This window comes from Actinia tenebrosa, unplaced genomic scaffold (genome assembly GCF_029948245.1).
Source record: "Actinia tenebrosa isolate PJP-AT-01 unplaced genomic scaffold, QUT_ActTen_1.0 PGA_scaffold15__27_contigs__length_11533743, whole genome shotgun sequence".
Taxonomy (NCBI): Eukaryota; Metazoa; Cnidaria; class Anthozoa; order Actiniaria; family Actiniidae; genus Actinia; species Actinia tenebrosa.
The window spans coordinates 3,134,704-3,157,989 of NW_028292575.1; the positions used below are offsets into that span (position 1 = coordinate 3,134,704).

At 35.9% G+C, this 23,286-nt stretch overlaps 4 protein-coding genes across 4 annotated transcripts in view; 2 read left to right on the forward strand and 2 right to left on the reverse strand.

The window, feature by feature from the left end:
- Window positions 1–655, forward strand: part of LOC148910843 (very long-chain specific acyl-CoA dehydrogenase, mitochondrial-like) — a 24,404-nt gene extending 23,749 nt beyond the window's left edge. Inside the window, exon 15 of the mRNA XM_089030637.1 lies at window positions 640–655. Coding sequence (XP_088886763.1) covers window positions 640–655 — 16 coding nt within the window. The remainder of the gene's footprint in view (window positions 1–639) is intronic.
- A 39-nt stretch (window positions 656–694) lies between these two features.
- On the reverse strand, window positions 695–2,499 carry LOC148910844 (uncharacterized). Its single transcript, XM_089030638.1, has 5 exons — window positions 2,330–2,499; window positions 1,032–1,335; window positions 920–962; window positions 780–814; window positions 695–733 (listed from the first exon to the last, which is right to left on the reverse strand). Exons 1-5 carry the CDS (start codon window positions 2,347–2,349, stop codon window positions 695–697), a joined length of 441 nt encoding a protein of 146 aa, XP_088886764.1. The 5' UTR covers window positions 2,350–2,499.
- Window positions 2,500–8,948: 6,449 nt separating this feature from the next.
- Window positions 8,949–9,811, forward strand: LOC148910845 (uncharacterized). The gene has a single exon (XM_089030292.1). It carries the CDS (start codon window positions 9,086–9,088, stop codon window positions 9,668–9,670), a length of 585 nt encoding a protein of 194 aa, XP_088886418.1. The 5' UTR covers window positions 8,949–9,085; the 3' UTR covers window positions 9,671–9,811.
- Window positions 9,812–17,429: 7,618 nt separating this feature from the next.
- Window positions 17,430–21,162, reverse strand: LOC148910846 (uncharacterized). Its single transcript, XM_089030639.1, has 4 exons — window positions 20,778–21,162; window positions 20,262–20,324; window positions 19,772–19,830; window positions 17,430–19,370 (listed from the first exon to the last, which is right to left on the reverse strand). Exons 1-4 carry the CDS (start codon window positions 21,160–21,162, stop codon window positions 17,448–17,450), a joined length of 2,430 nt encoding a protein of 809 aa, XP_088886765.1. The 3' UTR covers window positions 17,430–17,447.
- Between the last annotated feature and the right edge of the window lie 2,124 nt (window positions 21,163–23,286).

The following is a 23,286-nucleotide window of genomic DNA, read 5'->3' on the forward strand; positions in this document are numbered from 1 at the left end:
CCCCGCGAAACAACCCGCACCCCCTCACCCACCCCGCCACACACACCCCACCCCCCCCCCCCCCCCCACCCCGACCCCCCAAAACCCCAGCACACCCCCCACCCCCACCCCCCCCCCCCTACCTTCCCTCTCCGACCCCCCACCCCACCAATCCAAAAAAAAACCAGAAAAAAACCAAACACCAAAACCCAAAAAACCAACAACCAAATGAACTAAAAAAACCAAAAACCAAAAAACCAAAAAACCAAAAAACCAAAAAACCAAAAACCAAAAACCAAAAAAAACAAAAATAGCCAAAAACCAAAAACAAAAACAAAAACAAAAAAACAAAACAAAAAACAAAAAACAAAAACAAAACAACAAAAAACAAAAAACAAAAAAAACAAAAACAAAAACAAAAACAAAAAACAAAAAAACAAAAAACAAAAAACAAAAAACGAAAAATCAAAAACAAAAAAACAAAAACAAAAAACAAAAACAACAAACAAAAACAAAAACAAAAAACAAAAAACAAAAAAAAACAAAAAACAAAAAACAAAAAACAAAAAACAAAAAACAAAAAACAAAAAACAAAAAACAAAAAACAAAGACAAAGCAAAAACAAAAAATAAAAAGCAAGTACCTTTCTCTTTTCTGAAGTATTCAAACTTTTTGATAAGCACGTTTTTGACAAAGTTGTTTTCGTACGCAGTTCCTATAGACAACAGATCACCTCCCATGGTCTGGCAGTGGGCTTGCGCATCAATCCAGGTTTTGTTCTCATGAAACATCTTTATTACCGAGTTACCGAGACGATACCATTCATCGGGGAGTTCTAAAACAAATTTTAAATTATGAAAATATTACCATGCAAAAGCTATGTAGTGAAGCCTCAATTTATAGATTTATCATGTAATTAAATTGTGGTATATTAACTCACTTTCCTTAATTTTGCATTCGACGTTATCACAGTCATTTATTTCCTAGAGAAAAGTACAATAGACAATTAACTATAACCACACGTAACGAATACGGCATCCAACACCACTTACCTTCATTTGGTGGTACTGGGATCCCTGTGTTGGTACCAGGCTCCCTGGACTCGCTTTCTTGCTGGAGTTGTTCAGTTCACATTCAACCATCCCAAAACTGTTCACACGAACATTGATGGAGAAGCAATTCATGATCCACACACATTTATCCCAGCACAACTCGACATAGGGCGTGGTCATGGTTGTTATCACGTGGTCTTTGAATTCTACATCTTGTTCTTTGACAAAGCTGTACTTTTCACAGGCGTGAATTGTGTAGACTTGGAAGAAAAGTAACATCATCCGAAACATGGTCAGGGCTTCACTATTAACAAGAAAATCAATTTGATAAATATCATAAAGAAGACGCGGGATTTTGATAGAAACATCAAAATTCTTGGCGGACGAGACTCATATCAAAAATGTTCCCAATTAACTAGGGCAATTAACTAGAAAGCATAAACTACTTTAATCGCCCTACTCTTTTATCACCTAAAATAATATAATTTCCTTTATTTGTATTATAATATGTATTCGTATATTATATCCTGTAAATATACAACTATGTATAAAATAAAGTGTAAATAAACAAGTTGAAGTCCCAATATTTCAATCAAAAGCGACATTCTCCCTATGACCTTTCAAATGAGAAAATACATGAGAAAATTCTTTACAAATGCGGATAAAACATTTATATTTCACGTTTTTAAAAATTTCGGTTCGAATAAAAACAAATTTCAACAAAAATACTTCAGAGCTTATAACTGAATGCCTATACAGTATACGCAACTATGTGACTCCCTATGAGACTAAATCCCTTAAGATTTTGAATAACAATGAAACAGCCCGCCATCTTAGTTGATCTAACAAGAGACGCTATTGAGAAATGCTTTGTTATCGTCGACCAAGATGGTGGCTATGACGTAACATGCACCTGCTCTGTAAGACATATTTCTGTTTTATACTCTGTGTAGTTTACCTAATTCTATAACGACTGGAAGGAAATATATTTAAAACAATATTAAAAGAAGCAAAATGGAAAAATGATAAGCAGAACTCATCAGAACTAGTACTGTGTCATTTAGAGACGGCCTTTAGGTTCGACGACGAGTAAGACAACGAGTACGAGTTTCCAACTTTTCCAGATTGGCACTGTCATTTCATAGTCGTGGTCGTATACGTAGATCGAAACTTTAGCTTTAAAAAGTCGGAAATCCACTATGATTCACTGTTAACCACGCGCACAGGACAAATTTTCAAACACGTACTCGTACGTATACTTGATCTCGATTTTTCTTTAACGAGACGACACTACTTACCAAGCTTCGCTTTGGACCATTTTTTAGCCGCTCGAAAACAATGGTGAAGTATTTTCGTACGTTTTGCACAAGATTCTTGAATAAATTGCCAAGAACTCTACACTAATTCAAAGTCGATTTCATAGAATAAAATTCCCGACAGTTAATTTTTAGTAAGACTTGATAGTGCACCAGTGAGTCAGTCACAATTCTTAACTAATCACGCGTAATAATCTCCAAATCTTGTTTATAAAAAGGTAAAAAAAGTCATGGATAATTAATGACCTTAGAACAATACAAAATCGCTATCGTGAAGGCATCTGTAAACCCTGACACAGAATTCGTCCTGAATTGCATAAGGTTGACCTTGAAATATCTCGGCCAAATTGCATTTAATGTTAAAATTTTTACTCTAAAAATGAAGCAATAATCTAGACATTTTTTAAGTAGTATCCGATATTCGCGTGAGATTTGTATGAGGTTTAAAACAGCTCGCTGTTCTAAATCCTCATACAGATCTCCCGTTCATATTGCATGCATTTCATTAGAATGCTTCTTTCATAGGCTTTGTCATCATAATATAAATATTTTATAGTAAACCTAACAACGCCACAGTTTACAAGTATTCATGGTGCCATATTGTCAAGTGTGTGCATATACTTCCTAATTAATTTTTTTTCCCTTATTCTTATTGGATTGTTTTATCTATCTGTATTATTTTTTGAATCATAATAATAATAATGTATAATAATAATATAGTGTTAATAATAATAATGTAAACTTTATTATGTTTTCTCTCTACCATGTTTTCCAAATTCAATCGTAAATCTCGCTCTATATAGGCAATTTACGATTAGCTACTTGAATCTTTAAGTACATGAAAAATGCTAAAAGCATTAATTATACTTTTTTTTCACATTTAGTTGTAACGAACAGTTAAAACTTCATCAAGTCAGGGTTTCACGGCAGTCGTGCATGCAAAGCAAGCTTAAAGAAGGTAATTTACATGTAAAACGCGAAGTCATTAGTATAGAATTATCACCTGTCTTCGAGGCTTTCGAATTTTAGCTGATAGGCGCGAGGTTTCGACTATTCTCATGACAGCCTTCAATCAAGGATATCACGATACCGAAAGATTTACGCGGTTCAAATCGAAATACTTACAATTGCTCCATGGCATAAAGTTGATATTCTTTTTGTGTGTGTGTTTTTATTTTCTAGGTATTCTATTTGCATTGCAGCTTATAATTCTTATAAACATTCGTTCCAAATAGCAGCGACTTTGTTAATCTCGAAAGTAATTAAATTTGAAGCGGCATTTTCTTAAGTATAAAATTATACTAATTAATAAATATTAGCATCTTTTTTTTTTTTTTTTTTTTTTTTCATAACCGATCTTTAACAGGTGGACTGGCTAAGTTTGTATTGTTTTTTTGTCTTTTCTTTTGTTTTTCAGTCGAAATGACCACACAAACTTTATCCGCACTTATCCTATTCCTCCTTAAGCACAAAGTCCACCTACGCTACGATGTGGCCGACTCAAGGATATACAGAGCTTAACGTGTACTTGTAAGGATTTACTCTTGAATCGTCCAAGGTGGAAACAATCTTTGAATGTTACAGAAAGTGTGAGGACAACATACATTGTGCAAGCATCAACATGAACCTGACGAACAAGACATGTGAACTGAAGTACTCTACCAAGACCAGACACCCAGAGAAGATTGTTAGCCAACAAAACACCATCTACATGGAGATACGAGAACATATAGAGCAGCCAGGATCAGATCCTAATAATCCTATTGCAACCTGTAAAACTCTTAAGCAGAGTAATACCCAAGCTGAGTCAGGTGTTTACTGGATGAAGTTCAATGAGCCATCCCCTGAGGCATTCCAAGTGTTCTGTGACATGACCACCGATGGAGGAGGCTGGACCCTTGTCTACAGCTACACGTTCACTCTTTATACATCCTTTCGATCATCTGCGAACGCAATCACTCCAATACCGAATTTGCCTATGGGATGAACCGAGAAAAAGCCGTTGGATAACTTGCAGAAGTCGAATTTCATACTACAACAACAGTTCTGCCACCTTCCAGCCTCATAAGCCGCTTCTTATCGGAATCCATCCTAATCCTGGACCCAATAAAAACCAAGATAAAGACTCAACAGCTCCTAACCCTGGACCTCACGCAAGATCAAAAGAAAGTAACCAGAATACTCATGGAACACCAAAGAGAAACACTGAACTTTCGATCTTTTATACTAACGCTCGAAGTATTGTTAACAAAATTAGCATACTGAACCTCGAAGTCTCGAACAAGCCCTTCGACATCATAGTGCTAACCGAAACTCACTTGGATAACACCATTGCTGACAGTGAAATTTTCCCTGTAAATTACACAGTTTTCAGGCACGACCGCAAGCATAATGGTCGCTTTGGCGGAGGAGTACTTATCGCAGTTCGAGATCATATTAAAGCTGTATCAAGGGAGATAACATGTTGTGACTCCGAAATGATCTTCATTGACATAATATTTCTTAATAACCACAGGATTACATTAGGAGTTTTTTATAGACCTCCTAATAATGACCCAAAGCCTCTTGAAGATTTACAAGCCGTTCTTAATGATATTTCCGCAACTGACCTCGTACTTGTTGGAGATTTTAATCTACCAGAATTCGATTGGACTAACTCTAGACCTTTAAAAAATTCTGAAAACTACACTTTACTGACAGATATTATACAAGATAATTTTTTCACTCAACTAGTATGTGAACCCACCAGAGACCGAAACGTGCTGGACCTTGTGTTTTCTACATCACCCGATATTATTGATGATTTGCTGGTTGGTGAACCATTTTGCGATCATAACTCCATCACATTCACACTACTCGGATCACCATATGCCCAACGTAAATCACAAAATATGTCTACTGCTACAAGAAAGCTGACTGGGATTCACTGAGCTCACTTCTTTCTTATATTCCGTGGCACTGTGCTTTTCTGGAGGATAATATTGATTACAACTGGACCTGCTGGAAAGATCTACTGTTCACAGCTGTAGACGAGTGTATTCCGAAACGGAAACCTAAAAAGAAACTCCATGCGCCATGGATATCAAAAGAACTTATAACACTATGTAAAAAGAAGAAGTCACTCTACAAAAGAGCAAAAAGACGTAATGATGAGAATTTGTGGGTAAAGTACCGTAGTTTAAACAACACAGTCAAACGGAAATGCAACTTTGCTCGATGGGCGTATATTAACGATCTAGCACAAGATTTAAAGGAAGACAACCCCAAGCCTTTCTGGAACTTTGTAAAATCTAAACGTAATGGAACAAACGATCTCCTATCGCTGAAAATCGACGACACTATCTTAACTGATGACTACGATATCGCTAGTAGCATGAATGAGTACTTTTCTTCAGTGTTTACTGTGGAAAACCACGATACTTTTCCGTCACTAAACCGCATTGTTGACAAAAAACTGGAAAACATCTATTGTTCTACTAATGAAGTCAAGAAACATCTTCTGAGCCTGAAGCCTAACAAATCCCCAGGGCCAGATTACATTCCATCGCGTATACTGAAAGAGTTCGCATTGATGCTGGCACCTTCCATAACAGTACTGTTAAACAAATCATTTACATCTGGTACTCTACCTAACGACTGGAAAATAGCGGACGTTACGCCAATCCACAAGAAAGGTTCTAAACACCTTAGGGAAAATTACCGCCCAATCTCACTCACATCTGTTGTATGTAAAATTGGTGAAAAAATTATCAAAAACAATGTTATTGAATTCTGGCGTGAATTAAACGTATTAAACGACAACCAGTTTGGTTACCTTCAAGGAAGATCTACTGTAACTCAACTGCTATCTACTGTTAATGATTGGGCGAAGTCAAGAAATTCTTCTATCCCTACAGACGTAATCTTCCTCGACCTGGCGAAAGCCTTTGACAGCGTGCCACACGAGCGCTTGCTCTTAAAACTAAACATGTACGGAATATGCGGGAGCTTACTTCTATGGTTCAGAAATTTTCTCACTAATCGACACCAACGTGTGGTTATAAGAGGAACTTGTTCAAACTGGCTTCCAGTGGTATCTGGAACACCTCAGGGTACAATCGTAGGTCCCATCCTCTTCTTGCTATACATTAACGATATCACAGATCGCATTTCCTCTAATGTGAAACTGTACGCGGACGACACCAAGATTTACAGGCAGCTTACTGACCCTGTTCTAGACACACTAGCTCTTCAACACGATCTAGACCATCTTAGAGAATGGGCATGCACATGGCAGTTACGCTTTAATAATGATAAATGTGAATCTATGCGTATAACCCATTTGCGCGACAAGTCCAAACCGAAGTACATCTTAGGGGAGACTTTAAAGGACGTTAATAGTTTCAAAGACCTTGGTGTTACTATCTCCAATAATCTATCCTGGAGTGAACACATTGGCATCACCGTAAATAAAGCTAACAAAGTCCTAGGGACTATTTTACGAACTGTTGGCACCGCCAATACCACAGTCTTTTCGATGCTATATATCGCGCTTGTAAGACCAATCCTTGAATATGCGTCACCCGTTTGGTGTCCACACCTGGTAAAGGACATAACTGCATTGGAAAAAGTACAAAGAAGAGCTTCCAGACTAGCACTTCGACAAACTAGAGGGGAAATGACATATGAAGAAAGATGTAAAATATTGAAGTGGCCTACTCTCTCGACCCGCAGGGACTACCTAACTCTAGTTGAATGTTACAAAATAGTTTTCGGTTTAGGTATTCTAAATTTCCGTGACTTCTTTGAATTTACGAAAGTTACGTCTACCAGAGCTAATCATTCCTACAAACTTTATGTTAAAGCAGCCAGAGTTAACTGCTACAAATACTCCTTTTTCGTCAGAGTTGTTAATATGTGGAACGATCTACCTAAAGACATTGTTGAAACCGATGGGTTTAGATCATTTAAGCAGAAATTGAAGTCTCACTTAGGTGTTTAATGTTTACATATTGCAGTACACATCGATTAGTATATTTTTTAGTAGAGTCTAGATTAAGGAGGAGACGGGTTCTCTGTTGCTCTGGGTTTCTCGCGCGTGCGCTCATCAGGCGGACAGACTTCATAATCTGTCTGGTGGGTGCGCGTGCGGGGGTGGGGGTGGGGCTCAGGGTGGCGGAGAGCTTGTCTCTCCTTTATTTAGTACATATTCATATACTTATACTTCATTTATAGAGCATTTTTCGCTAATTACGCTGCTTAGGGTCTTTCTTTATAATGCATTTTTGTCATGTTTTGTTGTTTTTCTTGGGAGTTTTCACATAGGGATAACCTCATAACTTCCTTTCAAGTCGCCTATTATTGTGCTTTGTTGTCTTATTTGTATCGCTTTTTGCTAGCCTCTGCTCTTACTTGTATTTTACTATTTGTCAATAATTTATTTGCGATTTGAATAAACTATGTATGTATGTATGTATGTAGATCGAAACCTTAGCTTTAAAAAGTCGGAAATCCACTATGATTCACTGCTAACCACGCGCACAGGACAAATTTTCAAACACGTACTCGTACGTATACTTGATCTCGATTTTTCTTTAACGAGACGACACTACTTACCAAGCTTTGTTTTGGACCATTTTTTAGCCGCTCGAAAACAATGGTGAAGTATTTTCGTACGTTTTGCACAAGATTCTTGAATAAATTGCCAAGAACTCTACACTAATTCAAAGTCGATTTCATAGAATAAAATTCCCGACAGTTAATTTCTATTAAGACTTGATAGTGCACCAGTGAGTCAGTCACAATTCTTAACTAATCACGCGAAATAAATAGCCAAATCTTGTTTATAAAAAGGTAAAAAAAGTCATGGATAATTAATGACCTTAGAACAATACAAAATCACTACCGTGAAGGCATCTGTAAACCCTGGTACAGAATTTGTCCTGATTTGCGTAAGGTTGACTTTGAAATATCTCGGCCAAATTACATTTAATGTTAAAATTTTTACTCTAAAAAAGAAGCAATAATCTAGACATTTTTTAAGTAGTATCCGATATTCGCGTGAGATTTGTATGAGATTTAAAACAGCTCGCTGTTTTAAATCCTCATACAGATCTCCCGCTCATATTGTATATATCACATAAGAATGCTTCTTTCATAGGCTTTGTCAGTATAATATAAATATTTGATGAGTAAACCTAACAGATCGCCACAGTTTACGAATATTCATGGTACCATATTGTCAAGTATGTGCATGCTTCCTAATTATTATTATTTATTTTTTTTCGTTATTTTTATTGGATTGCATTATCTACCTGTATTATTTTTTGAATCGTAGAGTGAAGGCTTTTAATCCGTGAAATAAAAAATAATAGTCAAATAGACACAAAAGAAAACAATTGAATTAGGGGCTACTAAAGTGTATTACAGTCAAACAAGCTCACGCGTTGACCCCTAGAGTCGATTAATGATTTGAATTTTCGAATTTTGATTTCATTATTCAGTTGAAATTTATAACGTCGAAAACGAAGATATGAAAATTCCAATCAACTTTAAATTCAATATACGACACTTTGATTGGCTAATCAGTGCTAACACAGGAAGACCAAGAAGACATAATAGCTGCTAAAGACGGTACGTGATGAAGCATGGCAAGGGAAATTACACACAATAAGATGGGATGATGACACCCTCAATACTAAGAACTGTTTTGCATGGCTAAAAGAGTGGACGACATGCCCAACTTATGTGGTGGCTGGAATGTACGAGCTTTATGAACAGCTTCTACCTACAAAGATATATCAAGTGAAGAAGATTAAGACACCTCAGTCAAGCAACGTGACCTGTCGCATGTGTAATAAGAAACCAGAGAGTGTTGCTCATGTGTTAGTAGGATGTTCAGCTCTTGCACAGAACAAGTACGTAACAAGACACAATAATGCGCTGAAAGTTTTATACTTTGAGCTGTTACGAGAACTACATTTGATCGACAGTGTTCCAGCATGGTACTCACCAATTAGACCGAAAACGAAGTATATTACCGATGACATTCATGCACTCTGGGACATTCCAACTTACGGCGAGAACCATGAGTTAAAAGCCAACAGAATTGATGTTAAAATTATAAATCACAAAAGCAAGGAAGTGATTCTAGAGATGAGCTACCCATGGGTGGAGAATAGAGAAAAGAAAGATGAAGAGAAGACGGTGAAGTACGGTCCACTGCGTTGGGAATTGCAAGATCAATACCCTGGGTACAAAGTACATCAGTACAATCTCATTATGGATGTGTTAGGAGGATGGTCAAGGAGTATGGAAAACGATCTGCGAAAGTTATTGGGATAAAAGACCAAAGATGTGCTACGGAATATGCAGAAAGCAGTCTTATCAGGAACTTTAAACATAGCAAGGACATTTAAGATCATAACATGAACATTTATATACAACATGATATAGGATATTTAAGAACGTAAAGGAGGTGTTATATTGTGTATATTGGACATATAGAAAATGAACTATTATATGAACTGAATTCTTATAAGAAGTTATGAATTTTACGCATGATATAATCTATTCCTTTTACAAATTTTATATTCATATTATTTTATATATTATTAAGTGTTTCTTATGTTCTTCATTTACTAAATGGTCTGATGTATATCGTAAATAATTGTTAGATTTGTAAATAATTTATTGTAGAGCATATCTAATTGTAAATAGTTTGAACACCCATAGGTTACGTTTACGCGCCCTATGAGTGTCTTTGCCTCGCATCCAGATGTTTAATAAACTTCATAATAATAATAATAATATTATTATTATTATTATTATATCAATAATGATAATATTGATAATATTAAGAAGAAGAAGAAGAAGAAGAAGAAGAAGAAGTGAAAGTTAAATACATGGAAAGGAAGAAACAAACTGATGGAAGGGAATAGAAGGTTTAGAATGAGATTCGCACTAGAAATTGCCTATCAAGCTTATGTAGTCGTACAAAAATATTATCCCAATTCTTAAACAATCACGCGGAACAATCGCCAAATTTATTTATTTTTTTGAAAAAAAAAAAAACGCTTTTATCATAGCCAGCATAATACAAATATTTTGTAGTAAACCTGACAACGCCACAGTTTACGAGTGTTCATGGTACCATATTGTTAAAATTGATACTCTTTTATTGCTACTCTGACGAAAATCGCTCAAACTTGGATTCAGCTGAAACTTCCTAAGAATACTCTTTAAAGGTCCAATAATCACTGCATGAAGTGTTTTCTCGATATCCAGGACGAAAGTATGATATTTTTATGATTATTTTTTGGGGTTTGTGACGTCATACACTCAACATTGAACATCGCTCCATACATTTCTTTGTAGTTTATGATCAAAATATCAGTAGTAAAGGGAGAAAGAAATACCCAAACACCCCAAAATATAAATCATAGTCACAAGTAATGTGAAATAAGCACATTAACTACCCTTTGGGCCTCATAGGAATAAAATAACTTAGGGATTTATATACAAAGAAATATATGTAGCAATGTTTGATGTTGAGTGTATGACGTCACAAACTCCAAAAAATAATCGTAAAATTATCATACTTTCGTGCTGAATATCGAGAAAACACTTCATACAGTGATTATTGCACCTTTAAAGAGTGTTCTTAGGAAGTTTCAGCTGAATCCAAGTTCGAGCGATTTTCGTCAGAGTAGCAATTTAAGTGCGTGTATGCTTCCTAATTAATTTTTTTCATTATCTCTATTGGATTGTGTAACTTAATGTAGGATTTAACTACAGGGAGCCCAATTTAGATTAAAGTGAATGGTGAAAATAAAATCGGTAAATTAAGCAATTAATTATTTTTTTAATTATATATTTTTTCCCGCGCGCCTATGTTTTCCTATATAATTTCTATGGGCGACTGTACTTTCCTCTCTTGTAAGAGTTTGTATACATGAGCGACATTAGATGCCATAGGGGAATTATATAGGAAAACAAAGGCGCGCGCGAAAAAAAATGTTCTAGTGCCTTTTTAATCGTTTTTTTTTTTTTTTCCCCACTCTTTCGTATTACGGAGGAAGTTATCTTGATCTCGAATTTAGAAAATAATTAATTTGTTTAGTTTTTCCGATTTTATTTTCACCATTCACTTTCATCTAAATTGGGCTCCCTGTGATTTAACATGCACATACCAAGTTGAACCCATAGTTAATATTAACTATGGTGGGCCTAAAACGTAAACTTTAATGACAATATCAGAGTATATAGAATATAACTCAAAACTAAATATATTATGTCGTCTCACCTCACGTTGAGTGGGTCATTAAAACTAAACTTGAACTGACTGAAGCTCAATTGAAGAAACTTAGATCGGAAACATATAAACTTGACGGTAAGTTGACTGACATACAGTAATTCGAATTCGCTAAACTTGACTTAACTTAATAAACTTAACTTGACTCATTCTTGCGAGAGGAAAATTTAACTTCTAGGGTTGAAACCTAAGAACTTTATGTAAATTTCTTAAGTAAACTAAATTTTATAAAACAGTAATGATGAAAAGGTAAATTATACACCGTGAAAAGATGAAAAAACTTACTGACGTTTCGGACGCTAGTCCTTCCTCTTTTACTTCGACGAAGGACTAGCGTCCGAAACGTCAGTAAGTTTTTTCATCTTTTCACGGTGTATAATTTACCTTTTCATCATTACTGTTTCATTTGAAACACCGACGCAGTTCACACTAGTTTTTAGCTAGTTATATCTTTTGATTTTATAAAGAGTCTGAAACTACACAGTTTGGTGAAACTGTTTTTAGCGAAACGATAGAATTACTCAGAGTAATTTTCATCTAGGGCCTTCTAGAGCTAATTAGAATTTAGAAGTTTATTTTTTGCAGAGGGAGGAAGTCAGTGCATGACTTACACATTGCTTTTTGTATCTCCTCGACATTTAGTTTCTTGTTAAATACCATCAGATGCTTCATGTTTCCATGGAACGTATTATCATTTTTGATTGTAGGCAATTTTTCTGAATTGACGCCAAGGTGGTAGATACTGCGAGTAGTGCGCCTGATGTCTGCTTTTAGTGTAGAGTTTGTCGTTCGCCTCACGATTCCATTCAGAGCAATCTTGACTAGATTTTCTGTTTTGTTCCAGGTGACAGCGATGTGATTCCAGTCATCCATCGCAATTCTAAACAATTATTTACATGATCAGTACTGCTACTTTTTCGAAGCCGACCTTTGTACAATTATATTTGTGTAAACGCAGCGCAGTATGGCCGCTATTGCTTCGCTGATACGCGATTTTTGGAAGGTTTTTGATTGATTTGGCAATGATTTCGCATTTCATTCGACGAATACAAATTTTTACTAACCCACCAGTACTAAGTAATTTTAGACGTCTAGAATAGTACCCTTCACAGTTGCCTGCGCAATCTTGAAAGGTAGCCGTGCCTTTGCATCGAAGAGAGACGAACGGTGAGCTTGCAATGATAGAAACATGTGAATAATTGTTCAAGGTGTTAAAAAAGGTCTCTATCATTGCAAACTCACCGTTCGTCTCGCTTCGATACAAAGGCACGACTACCTTTCAAAGATGGCACAGGCAACTTTGAAAGGGACTATTGTCTAGTTCGAATGATATCTCTTTTACAAGGATGAGGGAAGAGGGAGAGAAACAACTATAATGGTTACAACTTCTAACCGCTATGGTCCCGGGTTCGATGGCTGGAGTCGTTATCACTAGGGAACTACTTGTTGGTTCGTCTCTCCTGTGTTTTGGGATTTTTCTTCGGGTTCTATTTTTGTTCCTCCGCAAAAAGCACCTTTTAATTACTATTCGCGATCTGGTCTCGAAAGCTTACAAATGAGCATATTTTTGAGACTGCGCGGGCAATCAATCACTGCCTCTGCTTTATGACCGATATACTGATATTCTAGGGGGGGGTTACACATACTTTAGGTAATAAGTCGATACATTCCTTCCGTCTTCCCCACGCATCCAGAAAAATATAGATTTGAAGCGTCTATGGAGAGTCAATATGAATGTATGTGGAAAATACCAATCGGAGTAGATAGAATCAGTGTCAGCACTCTGATTAGCAGGCCTAACCCATAACATGAATGTGAATCCCTTGGGATTGAACACCACTGCCGGGACTTCTGCATACGTTCGGAATCCAGGGAAGTACAGTGCATTTTCTCCATCCAGGACTCTGTACCTCGGAGTAGAAGGAGTCCCCACCAACCTGTGGAATATCAAAAAGGGTCTGGATGGGGCGGCACTGCTAACAGCCGACAAATGCTGACAGCTGACCAATGCATCAAACAGGCAACTGACAAAGAGTCTGAAATTTTACTTACAAAAAGCCCGACATTTAAAATGCCTATGACACCTAACTCAAAATTTCGTTCAATATCATTAAATCATTACGTATACAATAATTTTTCTGGGGCAGTAAAATATCCTGTATAAAACATCATCGTCTTACTTAGAATTTAAAGAAAGGTTCTAGCAAAAAATAAAATAAATAAAAATGAATACATAGTAATCAGTGCTTCGATTTCCATGTGATGGCGCGCAGGTAAACTGAAATGCCTCCTTTGACGTCACGTCATTATTATATTGGGAGTATTTCTTACTATCAATCACGTGACTTTTTGGAGTTGACTGGGGGCAAACAAGCGGTTGACAACTAGCAACTAGGGGGCAACTAGCGGATGCTAAGTCAAGACATATCAAAATAAGTCCTCAAACTATTGTATTTGACTATTTTCACGACATCAAACCAGAAAACAAGAGATCAAAACAACCTCCAGGATTCTACAAGCCATCATAAAAGAGCTATTACTGGAAGTGACGTCTATTGATAGCAACCTATAAACCTTGATATCTTCAAGATGAATCACTCAAACCATATAAAAACAATTTACTATTCAACTTTTTATTTCATTTAGAATCAATGCTGAAAATTTTCAATTAGGCGTCGACATTGGCACTTTATAGGGATAACAACTGACAAATAGTAAGCCTCCTTTGCAGCCGTTCTTAGGGAAACGTTGCGTGACGACCCTAAGAAGGGCTGCAAAGGAGGTTTATAAATAGCCTGACACTTTGACAAAAGGCCTGTAACTTAACTTAGTATCGCAATTCTCTAATAAATCTGATCGGGAGAGAGCCGCCAATATAAACCCGATTGGCGACTCAGACATGCCGCACGCGATTGCATCAAGACATTTGATTGACTGCGAAAACATCACTTTTTTTTTGGTATCGACGTCTGGTTACTGAATATTACACGGTTCACATTCGAATGTCAACGTCTCTGGAAAAAAAACAACACTTTTTCCTTTTTCGTTCTAACTTTTATGACACGAATTATTTCCTGATGATGTGGCAAGATGATAAAGGAAAATACAAGCTATTTTATATATTGCACTTTCTGCTACAGGTGAGTGAAAAATGTATCGTACAAAATTTGTCTTCTTTCAAGCTACGCTTCGTAAAAAATATTTTTTTCAAAATGTCTGAATGACAAAGAAACTACAGAATCAGTTATTCTTTTATCAACGCTTTGTATTACGAGGTAGAATGACGAATGATAAACTTAATCCCAGAAAAAATTTAATACAATCACAATACCTTTTTAGAAGAAAAAAAAGCTTCGATTTTTTAAACTCTGAATCTGAAATGTACTTGAGCGAGGCACTTGGCGAGAAATTTCCAATGCAATAGGATGCAAAAATGAAGTATATAAAGAAAACAAAAACATCTGTAAACTCTTCAAACAAAAAAATTTTTTTATAGGAAATATTTTTCAATAACGAGAAATAATGGCAAAAAGCGCCAAAAACTAGACCTTTGTATGAGTTTTGATTCCAAATTTCGTTTTGGGTTAACACTCAAAACCTTTTTTTAACAGTTAGAAACTGATGTACTATGATAAAACTGCGTGTTTAAAGCGGTATTTTCAATTGTACAAAGATGTTTTGTTGCATTTGTGTTAGAATGTTGCTTTGTCAGGCTTTTTTATAGAAAATGTATGGAAAATAAGCATATGAAGGCCTAAATCTCATTTTCAAATAAAATTTTTGCTTTGGGTTAAAACTTTGATTCCACTTTTGTCGGTCATCTCAACTTCCAAACAAGTTAAGCTTTCTGAATAACAAGATTTTAGCCTTGTACAACAGCCTTTCTTCAAGAAAATAGTTTTTGGCGCTCACCGCTTGAATATGAAAAGAATTTCTATCTTAAACTTCATCAAAACATTGTCATAATGATAGTGAAATTATAGTGGAAACGAAGTCAGCAATTCAACTAGTACTTAGCACAGTGCGAAATTACAGATTTCCGAAATCGGAAGCATTGTCGGAAATTTGATAGTTTGGAATTTCCGTCAAATTTACGGGTACGGAAATCCACTTTTCTGAAAGCCAGTCCTCCTTCACATTTCCGTTAAGCGTTTAAGGGAAACAACGCCGTATACACATTGCTACATGTTTCCGTTCCATTTAAGGCACACGGAAATTGAATATAATTGTGAACACTTAGAAAAAATGTAACAGTTAAATGTAAATATAAAATATGCATGGATCGATATCGTGCAAGAAAATGCAGAAGGTCTACGAAGGATCTATGTAAGATCTAATCAGCTAAAGTGAAAATCATAAAATATTTTGAATAACTGAATCATACTAGGCAGAAACTAAAACGGCTTGCCAAAAAGCCATGCAGAAATAGCCAGTATTTGGTGAACAGCAGCGCTGTTTCGTCCTATTTGAGTTTGTCTTTTTAACTTCGTTTATGCGAACTACAACTTAAAACACATTATTTTGTGTCATTGCCATTTAATTAAGTTTTTCTTTATATTAGATTTCGAGGAAAGGGTTATATTTTTGCAAGAGAAATTACAAATTTTGACAGATATAATTTGCAGCTATTTCAAAAATATGTTCAGTGGTGTAGGATTTGAAGTTCGGTGCAATATTTATCAAATGCTATACTAGGTCTTCACCTTTATTCGAAAAAGAAGAACAAATGAAGTGATAGTATATACCATAAAAAAGCATCAGAGGTTCTATTTCTTTAATTTTGATTTGATTTACTGAACATTGAAAAATAATTTCCAACTAAATTAGTTCCCGAAAAAGCGAAGCAAGCGGCTTATAACAATCCGCTCTTGCACCTTTGGATTAACGTAAATCAAGTATGTTTAAAATTAAACAAAGTGTTCTTAGGCATGGATCAGTTTGTGAAAGAAAGAAAGAAAGAAAGAAAGAAAGAAAGAAAGAAAGAAAGAAAGACTGAATAATAAATTAATGAATAAAACATTTATTTTGTATTTTTTTGAATAATTTTTATTACTGAAACATGTGTCTAATCAGGGGTGAGACAACGATTACATGTTGGTTTTCGCTTCTGTGTTCTCCGTAGACAAACCTTGAGCTTATTCTCTGAACTGGAATGAATGTTGCTGGCCCTGGTTCCTCAAAATGTTTTGCTTCCCAAACACTTAATGGATTGCGATATGATGTGATATGATTATTCTTTTGGTACCATTGAACGGCTGCAAGAATATGAGTTAATTGATCTCCATTGATCACAATAGTATGGCACAAATAAAACAAAACAAAGCCGGGTCTGCCAGTAGATGTTGCCTCAATTATTCCACCATTACCTGCCCATGAGGCCATGATCTTTCCTGAAGAATCAAGACGTGTGTTAAATCTTGAACCTAGTCTTTCGTCGAATACTGTAACTGACTTATACTTTCTAAAGGCTCGGTTCACTCGCTGACGGTCAACATTCACTGTTGGATAAAGTTTCCTATACATTTCTTTTAGGTTGAATAAGTCGTCGTTGTCAAACGAAGAGATCACGAAGCTATTTGGCAATGCTACGTCACTAAAATCTGTCCACACATCTGTAAGGCTTTCTATTGATCCTCGTATTGCGATTTTAAATTTAGAAAGTCTATCTTGATTAATTTCCTCCTGAATATTATCCACTATAGCATCCCTCAGAAGAGCTTTGCAAAATGGAAAGAAAACTTCGCTGTACTCTTTCGGCAATGTATACTGCAAGTCTGCAGCGCTGCTCATGCAAATAAACTTCCTCATTTATTGTGATTCAATGAACCTGTTATTGGTGTGAAAGTTGCCTAACAATCCGTTATAACGCTCAAAGCTGAAACACCAAAAACCAAACACACTTCCATAGTTTTCAACACATTTCTTTAAATGCATATGTAGATGAATATTCGGAGTAACGACTTCTCTTCCATAAAGATTTTCAAATTTTATTGCAAAGTCTAGTAGTTTTCTATCAGCTAAAAAGATATCAGTTTTCGAAATAGAGGTCTTGCACAGTAGCCGACAGGCGATTACAAAAGTTTGTAAACAGTTCAAATGTTCTTCTGGGAGAATTCCTTCGAGACAATACAAAGAATAATAAAGAATCCAGTTTTGCCACTGAGAAGCTGTAAAACCACCATAGTTTGTTGTAATTTTATGTGGTAATCTACCAAGATCAGAAGTGGAATTAATGTTTTGTATACGTCGCTCGATTTCAATAATATTCTCTCTTGAAAAAAGCTCGTTATTGCTCCAGAGTTTAAAAAGGTGCTTAGCAGTACCCAGAAATAAATTGTGCATCGGATCAATCACACACATTGTGATACTACCGTAATACGGAAGTCGTAACAATTCGGTGTATCTTGTTCCAAGTTCTTTTTCCATTCGTTTCTGTGCAGTCTTATTTTTACATCTAGTGGTTTTAAGAGCATCTCGTCTATGCTGCTCATCTGTTCTTTTTGGCCAGTTGTCCCGATCTGTAAACCCGCTGTAATCCTTCTTTTCTCCAAAACCCCCAGGAAAGGTTTTTAGGCAATGACTACATCCTTTGTGTGCAGCGTGTGATAGAAATCCGCATAATTTTCTAGCAGCAGGAATATCAGATGCACAACAGAGAAGAGCAGCTCTTATCTTTATTCCACCTTCTGGTGCACCATGGGCATTGACTTTTACACCTTTCCATAAAGCTAATAACTCGTCCACCATAGGTTTCAAAAAATGCACAAGCGTTGCTGGTTCCTTATTTAATGCAGGTATTATTCCTACCAATATTATGTTCTCTTTCTTAAAACGTTCAGCTCTTGGTAAGTTAATCAAAGCCAAATACAGAACTCCTATAGAATAATCACTGCGTCTCTTAAATGGCTGAAACCAGTCACAGTTCAGCATTAAACCATAAGAGTGTTTAAGGTTTAAAAAGTCTCGTCCTTTATACTTTAGGAATGTTTTCCAAACGTCTCCATCCATAACGTCTGCATATGTATCTTCATTAACATTTCGTTCACGCCATTCCTCACATTTTTCCTTCAATCCTGGTCTTTTCAATATCGTCTCTAACGAATCTATAACACTCCTAAAGCAATAAGTATATATTGGGTAAAATTTGACTGAACCATTATTCAGGAAAACTTTTTTAACTAGCTGGCCTCCGCAGGGTTTTCGTCTTGAAGAGTGTGGAAAAAGTACATTGTCGCAAAGTTTTGCTTGGTATTTACCATTTACCTTCTTGACACAGTCCTGCTCTTTAAATAACTTTGTGCACTTTCCACAAACCACAAATTTTTGAAAGTTGTCCCTGTCTATACCTAGATATCGTCTCAGAGAATACATTGTTACAGGTATAAGTCCAGCCAAGGAAATCAATAGGTCAGATCCTGCATTTGCTGGTAATCCTTCGCCTACTTTGGAAAGTAGTGCACTTAGGTACTTCAAAAGACCTTCGATACCTCTGTCACTGATAAGATTGTAGTATTGCCAAAGAAAAATAAAATATAGGAGCCACGTTAGAAATGTGCGTGATTTTTGCCTATTGTTGATACTAAACTGCTCCTCCGTGACGTGATTTACAGTGCCATCGGAATTTTCTTCATCAATGATATCGCGCAAATCTTCTTCACTTAATTCATCCCAATGTTCAGGCGTTTCATCAGCATTCGAGTCTGAATCATGTTTGTCCTCATCACTCTCGTCCTAAAAGTAGGTAAAACAAACGTTTTTTCTATTATTATCAGCCCGTTTAGTTTAGTTTCATGAATGTTGAATAAGCCAAAATTATCGAATGTTAATCTCAGAACTGGATGTAGAAAGTCATCACTGAGGCAAAAATGAACTGACGTTTTCAATGAAGCCTTCGAAAATTGTCTAATGACTGAAAGCTTGTATATGACACAAATCAAGATTTTCGTCCGATTTTCGGAACAAGAGTTTTTACTAATTTGTGTACATTCACTTAAAAATAACCGTTTCGCAAGTAACAGAGCGAAACTTCCATTTTGCAAATTGTTTCCGTTTTGATTATGTTATTTTTATTCACTTTGTAAATAATTTGCTAAATAGCAACATGGGCGAAGGTGTTTCATTGTATAACAAACCTCTTCTTCGCTTGAAGAGTCGTCCGATGCCGCGACTGATCCTGATGTCATATATTGATCTAATGATTAAAATAATCTGGTTTAGTATTCAAAAATAAGTGATACATAAATAATCAATGATTGGATTCTTTTCCAAATCCATATAACAAAAGTTTATCTATCAGTACCTGAATCTGTACGGATGTTGTGTGTTCTTAAAATTGGCCGTTCTTAGGCATGTACGCACGTAATGCATGATTTATTTAAATCCGCTTAAAATGAAGATATTACTAATATAATATATAATAGAATAGAATATAATATATAATAGGATAGGATAGGATAGGATAGGATAGGATAGGATAGGATAGGATAGGATAGGATAGGATAGGATAGGATAGGATAGGATAGGATAGGATAGGATAGGATAGGATAGGATAGGATAGGATAGGATAGGATAGGATAGGATAGGATAGGATAGAATAGAATAGAATAGAATATACTAATATACCTGAAGTTAGTGTCCGGTCGTAATTAGAAGCATTATTTTCTGTTGGGAGTGTACAAGTCTCATCTGAAACAAAAAATAATTGAAAGAAGATTGAGAGAGAAGAATTTAAAGATTTTAGATATATTTATCTTTAAAATTTCCGCATTTTCCCCCCAGAATTTGTTAGTGGTAAAACTTATGAAAAGTCTCCTCAAATTAATTCTACGTACTCCACGGGTAGTCCAACACTGACACTCATGAACTGCTGTTATTGAATTACTTTTTAGTTTGGCATTTTTATACCAGCATTGAACATAACACGATTTCTCAAAGTACACAGAGTCCGTACCCCGCTTTTCAAAAGAAACATCATTCAATCGCAATTCCTGATTACAATCCAAAATCATTCTCCTCTCTTTTCTTCCCCAATACCGGCCTAATGATATACTACTGACAACGATACATTTGATAGATTAAGTATTAACTCGCTCGGCCAGCTCCGCGCAAATCGATCTCGCAATCTTTCAAAATCATTACCTTCACTTGAGCTACCAGGCAAATCTTCAATAACTCCACTAGTGACTGCTTGCTTTTGTAAATTCCACATATTCTTACTGGCATCGTAAAAACGCCTTTTGTGTTCATAATACTGACTCTTACCGAGCCGTTGTCCACAATGAGGACATTCAAAGCCTTCGCTGTTTTTAGATGCCCCAGAAGATCCCTCATTATCTACTGCTGACTCTTCAACGTCCGTCGTCCAAATGTTTTTCGCATAGTCGTAGAATCTTCGCTTATGTTCAAAAAACTGTCTTTTGCTGAGAATTTTTTGACAATGTCCACATTTGCGTCTCTTGGAATCAATTGAATTTTGCACGTGGCCACCTCTAGAGGAAGGGCGTTTTGAAGCTCTACTGGACATCGGTTAAACTAGTGCTCGGTTTATGTGTATACGTAATGGAACTTAAAGCTAGAAGTCAAAAACTCTTAGCGAATCTCAATCAAAAGCTAGTACAGAGCTCGATTTAAAATTTCTCACAACACGCCAAAAATACAATAAAGACTTTTAAATACATGTTCTATTGACCCATAGGTGATGACAGAAATGTCACTGTACACCTTTTGCTGTTCCTTAACCACAAAGGAATATTCATTGAAGCGAAGAAGCATTGTCATTAGAGCGAACAGGCATACAGGCTGCGTTTTCACTAGAAATGTTAACTTGCGTAAAATTCCTGGAGGTGTTTTAATCCGACTCCCACCTTTCAAGAATAACACTGTGATTGGCCCATTTATTTGGTAGGACAACTTAAACCATCTTGCTAGGTAGTTTAACTTTGCCTTATTTCCGGTGTCGTAATTAAGCTAGTTCAAATTGTCCTAGTGAAAACACAGCCACAATAAGGCGAACGGAGTCTTAATAGTGCGATTGAACGTTCATTAAGAAATTTAACATTGAATTTGACAATCATGAATATGTTAGCGTGGGTTCATCAACGTTTTTGAACTTTCATTAGCGTTTTGGTGCAGACAATAAACCACAACACATATTCAATACAGTGTTTTGGACATTTATTTACGCAATACGAATAAGTATATTGTGCTTTTACGATTGTAGATTTTCAAAGACAAAAAAGTGAATTTGCTCTCTATTTAAACATCTTGGACGATATGTTTACATGTGGTTGTACCATTGTATGCATTTCTGTGGATCTTCATAGGCACTCAAAAGACGCTAGTCTGACTCATTTGGAATTTGGTTTATTTGTTGAACCATTGCAATATCCAAAAAAGAGGGATTAAAAAACTCAAAACTGACTGATATTTATACCTAAGGGCGCTTTGTTTGTACGAAATAATATTCACGGCTTGCAAAAAAAATAAAATGAAAGGACAGTTAAAATCCTAAAATTCCTAGTGGAAAATATACTTATATTGTATTGCGTAAATAAATGTCCAAAACACTGTATTAAATGTGTGTTGTGGTTTATTGTCTGCACCAAAACGCTAATGAAAGTTTGAAAACGTTAATGAACTTACGCAAACATATTCATGATTGTCAAATTCAATGCTAAATTTCTTAATGAAAGTTCCATCCCACCTCCGTTCGCCTTATTGTATGCCTGTTCGCTCTAATGACAATGCTTCTTCGCTCCAATGAATATTCCTTTGCGGTTAAGGAACAGCAAAAGGTGTAGTATTTTGATATTTGCCAGATAAACACACCCGCGTTTAATTTTTAAAAAAATATATTACTTTTATTTCATATAGCAATGACTGTTTACAATAAAGAAAATAATTTTTTTTTGTAGAAAATCTAATATAGTTCATGCAGTAGTTCAAAGTTCTGTGTAAAGAACTGTCTGAATGTTCTGTTTACTTCTCTTGCAATGAATCGAATTTGTTAATAAAACCCTGGATTGATAACCTCTTTACAGCATCATCGGTATAACATTCGTTAGCAATTTTTTCATACACTTTACATGATCTAACCTTACGGCATATACGACTAGCTAACCGTCCAAAACTGTAAGCATCAGTTATAGCAGTTGCTATTGCTGTGCCATCTAACAATTCCGGGGCAATATGAGGATATCTTTGTTTATCTTCCGGATCCCTATCTGTGTTACGGGAACGTGGTTGCATTGAATGTGTGTGAATACTTTTTCCAAAATCTACAACAACTGGGCACCACACATTATTTCTTCGAAACATTAATACGTTACTGCCATGGATATCGCAATGGATAAACCCTTTCGAGTGCATATGAGCTATTGACATTGCTAACGAGTAAATAATTGTAGGCCAACAACTGTCATCTGTTATTAATCTTGTTAGCAAAGCCCCATTCAAAGTTAACACTTTGCCATTCTCTCCACAAAACTCCATGACCAGCAGTATATTTTCATTCTTTTCACAAATTCCATAGAAGTACGGGAAGCCTGGATGATCATCTAAGTTGGAAAGTAACTGCGCTTCTTTCTCAATCAAATAGCAGTACTTTTGTTGCTTTATTGTCTTGACTGCTACTAAATTAGTTCTGTAC